Raw genomic sequence first — 8,116 nt, forward strand, 5'->3', positions numbered from 1 at the left:
CTGTCAGCGTCCACTTGTCACAACCATCTCCCCAACAGCTCCTGCCCGCCCGCCCGCCCCTCTGCTGCCTCTCGCTCTGCTGCCAAACGTCGAGGGCACAAGCTTCTTCCACCGTGTCCGCTGACTCCCAGCTGGAGTTACTCGCTGTGAGTGATCTAGCGCATCACCACTCAGGAATATTACTCTCCTCCAGGACACCAGAGTAGCCACTTGTAGCTTCACACATTCGCTGCCACCTGGCATCTTCCAGACCAGGATCCCGCAGGCCTTAGCGAGCCACGATGCGGCTCTTGCACAGGTACTGTCTCCAGTAGTGGGCAGCCATGACACCCGCCCACTGGTGAATACTTTTGTGGAAGAAATGTTACCTGCTAGGTATAACTTTGTACTGGGCAAAGTGGAAAGGCCTGAGAGGCCAGAGGAGATGAATTGGTGGTTGCTAATGGCTTGTAAGTCTGTGAACTTGGGAATAAGTGACCTTGGCTAAAAGGGCCACAGTGTGCTTGTTCCTCTTTGGGGAATGATTCTGCCTGGAGGCGCTCCCCAGCCCCATGGGGACTGTGGTGTGCTGTGGCAGTCCACCCACTGCTCTTGCTCGTGGGTTTGTCCCATTTAGTGTCCTGTGGTGTCATGGAGAGAGCCAAGAGTCTCTCTGAGGGCTGGGTCTAGGCAGGGTGCTGCTGGGAGCTCCACTAATGAATCACACTGAGAAAAGGTAAGTGACGGGGAATGTAATTGTGAGTGAACGTAACATCCCCAGCTGGCCAGGAATTGAATTTTAATGAGGTTTTATGCTATGCTTACCATTCCATGACGTCAGTGCTTGTCCACAATACAAGCTGGCTCTTACTGTCAGCAGGATGCCAGCAAAGGCCCCTCAAAATCAGAGAGCTGAGAACAGCGCTGATTGTCGCCAGGAAAACTGTAGTGCTGTTTGGGGAATTTGAGGCTAAGGATGGCTTCAGGCAGGTTCTCCTCACTGCGGCTGAAATGATCCGTGTCTGGGGCACCACCAGCGTATCGGTGGGAATAATCTGGAGCTTCGGTACAGGTGAATCTACCAAAACTGGAAGATGAGAAAATGAATCCTAAAAGTGGATCTCGGGCCTGCTTATTTAAGCAAATGACTCTGCAAGGTACCCTTCCAAGCTGCTACGCTGAATCTGGATGTCAAAAGGGATATACAGCACCCAAACCGCCCGCGGCCAAACCAGGGAACTTTCATACGAACATACAAGCGAAGAGACTCATGACAGTAACTTCTCTTGGCAGCGGAAGAGACGTCAAGGGAAATGCAAATATTGCCTGCTCACAGCCAGTAACACTCACTAGAGAAAGCTCCTGCTACAGGGTTGCTCCACTGCCACAACCCTTCGGTGACACAGGGATCCTGCAAGCTGGAAGCCCCGGAGCGAACTGCTGCGTCGCAGTGCTGGAAAATGGCCTGGACCTCCCTCTGCACTGCCGGGAAGAAGAGAACGGCCTGTGCGGCGGTGAGAGGTACAGAAACGTGCCTCATCGGTGGTCACCCAGCCCAACTTTGTGTCGTGTCCTGCTTCAGCCTTATCCCTTTCGGATGTCATCCTTTTATTTCTTAGTATTAAATTAACGCTGTCTTGTGCCACCAATAACGGAACGCTCCTTCTCTAATAACTGCATGTTCTTTCTCTCTACTGCCCCAGTAACAGGCTGAGGGAACCACAGGCTGTAGTTTCACTTGCATTTTCTTTAGTGAATTTTTTTTTTTCCCTCCAGGTTGGGTTATTTTTAACCTGGCTCAATTCCCAAATTAGATTCACCGCCTGGCAGCATGACAAGTTGTACCAGTGCACTTGGGAGAAGCAGGGAGTGCGTGCTATGGATGCAAGAGAAGATTCAGGATGTGAAGGCGCCCAGAGGGAGAGCTCAGGCTAGCGCCAACACCAAACCAAGTGCATGTGGAGATCCAGCCTCGGCTTCTCATTTTTCACGTGTGTTCACAGAGGTCTAAGAAATTGTCCTAATGCACACAAGTGTCACAGAGGCTGCTCACATCTCTGAGTTGAGGACACGCTGCCCATCTTGGGAATAAATGTGATTTCCAAAGATTTGTCCTCACTCTACCTTAGGTAGACAAAGCCATCGGGTGTGGGAGGTCATTATCGCTCTCTGCCACCTGAGGTCACCCCTTTACCCTCTCCCAAAGGCCAACGAGGCAAGTGCAGAACTAACAGCACAGTCCCAAGTGCCAAAAAACAGTCCAGGACTGGAACAGCCACCAGTATCCCCTTGGTATATCCGGAAGAGCCAGGATTTGGGCCTGTCGTGACACTGACTCATCCCCTTAGCAAAAGGAAGACGGCAAACACGAGCCAGTGATTCTCCAGGAACCTCGGTTTGCCCTCCTGCTGCCCAGCTAGTGCTCTCACAGGTCAGCGAGACCCTTGTGGGAGGCACTCAGCACCCTGCAGCGTGGCCCCTGCGAGAGCTTCGGGCATCACAGGCTGTAAGGTCGGGGGAGGATTTTTTCTGCATGCTTTGGCACTGCGCTAGCTTAACAGAAACTCAGCGATATGAGTTGCAAAGCTGTGTCTCAGGGGCTAAATGAAGCGTGGCTTGCAGAGAAAAGGAACTGCATTCATTAGTAACAGGAACAAAAAAGGAAAAGCTTTTTGGGACACAATCCTTTGCCCCTGAAACAGAAAATTCCCACTCCAGGGTAAGTGGCCCTAGGAAGACTTACTGTAGGTTTAACTTGTCATGAGAAAAAGATGGTTAAAAGCTGCAGAGCAGAAAAGAGATAAGCTAAGAGGAGAGGTGGCAAGTGCTGTGTGTCAGAGATGGGTAATTTTCACTTGAGAACAGTGGTGGTTGGATGGCAACAGCAAAAAGCCATAAAATCAATATCCCTGTGGTCAGACTGCAAAGGAAACAAGGTTTATGGAGAGTTGTTCTCATTAGATCTACTGTTACCCTGTAGTCAAAAACGGAGGCTGAGTTTCTGGGATCAGTTTCTCTTAATGCAGTTTTTATTTCCCCAAAGCTTATTTAACTTTCCCAGGTTACTACGCTTCTCCGCAAACCAGGCCTCTCAAGGCAAGACAATCCCTGAGCAAGCACAGAAATCGTACTACTTAAAAACACTTCTCTGAGACAGCAGTAAAAGAAATATTAAACCTACGGCCTTTGCAATTAAAAAGCCAGTATGAAAGAGTTAAAAAAAGAGGTCAGCGAGCTCTGTGTGGATAGAATCCTGCCCTTACCGAGCCAGCCCATGGACACTCGGCTGCTGCAGAGCCACCGCTCCCTTCTCTCCGCAGGGCTGACTCACTCTGCAGCACACACACACACACACACACACACACAGAGGCACGCAATCTGCCTCAGCACAGAGGGCTATTTATGTGCCAGAAGGCGCCACCTCTTTTAATCAGGCACTCTGTAAGCCTGTCATTTCACACTCTGAGGCTGCCTCTGCCCCTCTTCCAAACCAAAAGTCAATCCCTGCCAGACCTGGATCAGGCCGTGCTCCCATCTACCATGCTGCCGTCACTAAACGAAGGGAAGGGACCAAAAGTCCCGTCATTTTCTTAATGCCTCGACATTTTGCTGAGGCAAAGCATCAGGGAAGGACTTGAAATGCCAGTTTTTGCCTGGAGTCATCAGTGAGGATCTAGGGCATCGCCATCAGAAAACGCTCGGCAGGGCTGATGCACTCAGGTAGTTAATGCTACTTCTGGCCGATTTGCAGGTACTCGGCACGCTAAGCCCAGCTTTTGTTTTCTGCTCCCGATTCGCAGGGGTTTATACATTAACGAGAAAGGCCTGATGTTGCAAGGCAGGAACCAAAATGCCACCGATGGGATTTTGCCTGCGTTTGTTTAGGTAAGCATTTGTCGGCATCCTGAGCCTAGTTACTCCCTTCTGCAAGGCATCTCCACACTTGGATCTGAAGGGTTTCTAGACTGGTGCCTTTGAATTCCTTATCTCTCCTAGAGATGAGAGCCACCACAAGCCTTTAGCAGCTCTCTTAAACACAATTTCTTCATATTCCCATGAACTGGCGAAAAACCAAGGCTGGCAGCAAGTTCCTTTCAAAGAAGATAAAACCAGATCTTAAACCTACTTGTAGCCCCAGCCAAGACCTTCTCCTGTCCCACCACACAAGCAAAGTGCAATTCCTGGCACCAGAACTGCAAGATGGACGCAGCGTGCTTTCCAGAGAGCCTGAATTCGTGATCGAATTCGTGATTCACCACCTCCCAGCTGCAAGCTGTCAGACTCTGTGCAGACGCACTCAGCACAATCAGCACTGAGAGAACGATTCTATAGTTTCTATAAATGTTTACAACCCCTGGGTCAAGCCCAACTGGGAGTTTAGGATCTGCTACTTTTGCAAAGAAAACAATGATCAAGGCAATTCAGACAAGGATTTTTTCCCTCACCTCAGGCCAATGCTTCAGCAGACATCTAGGATTTTCCTTAAATCAGCTTACGCCTCCGTACAGCCCTGGCACTGCCACCGCTCAGATGACCAGGGAGAAAAACCCTTCCAAGGCACAAACCCACCAGCAGAGCCTACCCCAAAGCCAGCCTGTTAGATGAATGCAGACAAATCAGATTTATAGCAAACACAATAAACCCTTTTCATAATTACTGATGGTCAACAACTGTTAAAACTACACTCCTGCAGAAGCTGGTGAGAATCCCTACTAGCAGAATGACCAGCTCATAGCTGAAGGCTTCTAAACAGGCACCAGTTTGGAGACCAGACATCCCAAAAGCACACAAGAAGCCCTCAGGCCTGGCAAATGCTTCTGCCACATTAGAAGCTCCAGACAGAGCTTCCCTGAATTCCTCCTGCTCTGGCCATTACACCAGGGTTGTTTGCTGCACAGGTGGTACACGAGGTACTATACTCACAACTCTATTCTCCACCAGGCTGAAGGAAGAGGTTCTGAGAGACCACTCCAGATTCCTCAGTTTAGTTTGATCACAAAAGCATTGCTAGTACTACGTATTTGTGCAATATTAACATTTTGGCTCGAACAAGGTAAAATTTGGCCTGTTCTCCAAGCTATACAGCTAAGATTAAGGTAATGTACTTCCCAAAAGCAATTTGGAACAAGCTCTACACTGATAAGGGTCCAACCTATATTCCTCATGTGAGCTTCAGCATTGCTTTTCAACATTCATAAACCCTGAAGACCAGAGAAGGTTGCCAAGCTGCAAAAGCAGAATTTGTCATCTCAAATGCTCCTCATTTAAAAGTTAAAAAAAAAAAGTTCTTCAATGAACCTTTTTTGTTGACAAGACTATTGTTCAGGTACTTCCGAGGCACACGCTGGCAATGGTGCAGCTTTCCCTCCAGGTACATTCCCGCAGAGCCATCGCAAGGACAGGCAGCTCAAAGGCTCTCCAGGTGCCAGAACCAAGATCTGCAGCTCAACCAGCGCAAGCGAAGCACCACAACAGCCCCACATCCCCTCCTGCCCATCAGGCAGAAACAGCTTTCCCTTCTTCTCCTGGGTAAGCAGCGCTGCTTCAGGAGGGATGACAGCATCACTTCTGCACAGAGCTCAGTCACTTCAAGAACCCTCCTTCCCCCTACAGGAACCCCTCTTCCTACAGGAGCAGCAAAAGCACAGAATCAGAGGCAGAGGACTCGTTACAGCAATGTAGTGAGGAAGTTTTATTCGGAAACATGGTATAAGTTTGTAACCCAACACTGGGTGCACGACTCGGATGCCGGAGCATACGCAGTTACTACTGAAACACGGGAGTGTTTCGGACAATTGCTGTAATAAAACACGAAATTCTCATACTCCAATACCAGGACACTACAGCAATCTTTAGAATCAAAGTTACATCCAAGGAATTCTCTGCACTTACAATTGACCCCACAGTGTAATCTACCTATATATAAGATTAATATATATAGCATGGGAAATTGAAAATCCTTGCTCCATAGATGTATGAACATGTCAAGTCTTTTATAAATAAACATCCAGTGAAGAGAAAAAAATTACATTTCTAGTTCATATTTATACATAAAGTACTAACAGCAATGGGTGGAAAATTGCACATAGGCCACCCCAAGCCATGCAGCAGGCTTGGAGCAGCCCATCCAATTTAATATTGAAGTACACACAGGACAGACAAGTCACTAACGTACATTGCGCATTTACAAGAGATCAACTACCAAATTGGGACAACTGTACACATTGGAGAGACCATTTTCATTCCGGAGCTTGTGTTTTTTCTTTTTTTTTTTTTCTCTTTTTTAAACGTGGATTTGTTAGATCTCTTTACATCATACCGCAACGTTTACTTTGTGGAGAGGATAAGGGCAACAATGAGGCCGTAGAGACCCAAGACTTCAGCGAAGATCAAAATCAGGATCATGCCCACAAATAACCTGGGCTGCTGCGCTGTTCCCCTTACGCCCGCATCACCCACAATGCCGATGGCAAAGCCGGCAGCCAGACCACTGAGCCCCACGCTCAGGCCAGCACCCAGCTGAAGAAAGCTCCTGTAGGACAGAGACAAAAAGAGTTTCAGCAGCAAAGCAATGGGGACACCCAACCCTTCAACTTCCAGTTAACTTCTTTTTCTGCTTTCCCCAAAGCAACTAAAAATTAACATTTAAAGGGAATCTTTCTCCTGCAGAAAGAGCTTCTTAATCTCACAAAAACAGATGCCTCCCAAGACTCCAAGCTCCAATACTTTAAAAAATTGGGCAGCTATACAAGATTTTTAGCTGACACTCAAGTTTGGCAAGTAAGCTCAGCTACCTGGCCTACAAGTTCTATGTGGGAACACTTGATCCATAGCACTGTGTATTCTGCTAATAGCTGCTTGTCTTCCACCTTTAGCAAGTTCATTATACAGCCGCAGCATGTCCAGGTGATTATTATGCCTCTCACAGGAGGTGGATGGGAGCAGGCTGGTTTTCCAGACAGGAGTATCTGAGGAGCAGTCCCTATCGGTACCTTGCCACCTGCTACCTGCAAAGAGTATTCGCACCCACTGTTTCTCAGATCACAGCTTATCAGGCCAACCACACTGCTCAGCAGCTACAGCTTGTGCAGTGACACAAATCTACTCTGTTAGACCTCAGAAGCATCATTTTATTCCAGGAGGTCTCAATCAAGCCAGTTCCAGCTATTCTTGGAAGCCAAGAGCAGATTAAGTTTCAAACCGTAGCTGGTGTAGAGGCCTGACGTATAGCTGGAGGATCAATTTACCAGCACATAAAGCAGCAAGCGATATTAATTATTCACATGCATCTCCCAGGCAACAGGACAACTACTTGACAGTCTGATTAGACAAGTCTTTGAAGCTTAACCTCTTACACCAGCACTGCCTGCACAGAGTTTCTTTCAAGCCATAAACCACTGCAATATCCAGCAGCAGGATGTCTGATCTGTGAGCCAAGGCAGTGAACTTATCAGGCAGCATCACCACAGGCCTTGGGCAGGGCTGCCAAAACCTCCTCCCTACTGGAGCACCAACAGCCCTTCCTGAGATCCTGAGCAAAACCTGCTCATTCGGCAGCATCAGAACAGCGACAGGACAAACCTTCAAACACCTGACAGACACAGCTACTTACTTGAATAGCGTAATAGAAGGTGAGAGGGCGTTGGCAATGAGGACTGCCACTACTAGGCCATAGATAGCTATAATACCCGCCATGACAACAGGAATGATTGACTTCATGATGAGCTCAGGCCTCATGACAGACATGGCTGCAATACCCGTGCCACTCTTTGCTGTTCCATATGCAGCTCCCAAGGCTAGAAAAGAAAAAAAAGAAAAAAGCATTAGACACACCCCCAAACACCACCTCCTTCACCAGGCTGCAGTACGAGAGCAGCTGAGTCAGCACAAGGAAGAAGTGTGCAGAACTAACACGGTCACTTGACTGCTCGGTTTGTCAGCCAGAAATATTCCCCTAAGGGATGAGGAAGTGACCTATCTAGAGTCCTAGAGCAAAGTTAAGATCAATAAAACAGCACTGATAACAGAGCACCCTCTCTGAGAGAGCTCTGCAGAGGGTGTACTCCCCAGCATTCATTCATTCTCTGCTTAGGAACCAAAACCTAACGTCCAAATCTGAACTCGTTACTTCAGTTTG

General features: G+C 48.1%; 1 protein-coding gene across 1 annotated transcript; it reads right to left on the reverse strand.

The window, feature by feature from the left end:
* Positions 1-5,651: 5,651 nt before the first annotated feature.
* ATP6V0C (ATPase, H+ transporting, lysosomal 16kDa, V0 subunit c) lies at positions 5,652-7,775 on the reverse strand (the record flags this gene model as incomplete). The annotated part of the gene is made up of 2 exons (XM_009866561.1): positions 5,652-6,511; positions 7,592-7,775. Coding segments are annotated over 2 exons (389 nt in total), but the record flags the coding sequence as incomplete, so codon positions are not given.
* Positions 7,776-8,116: the final 341 nt, after the last annotated feature.

Source organism: Apaloderma vittatum, unplaced genomic scaffold, assembly GCF_000703405.1.
Source record: "Apaloderma vittatum isolate BGI_N311 unplaced genomic scaffold, ASM70340v1 scaffold6183, whole genome shotgun sequence".
NCBI lineage: Eukaryota > Metazoa > Chordata > Aves > Trogoniformes > Trogonidae > Apaloderma > Apaloderma vittatum.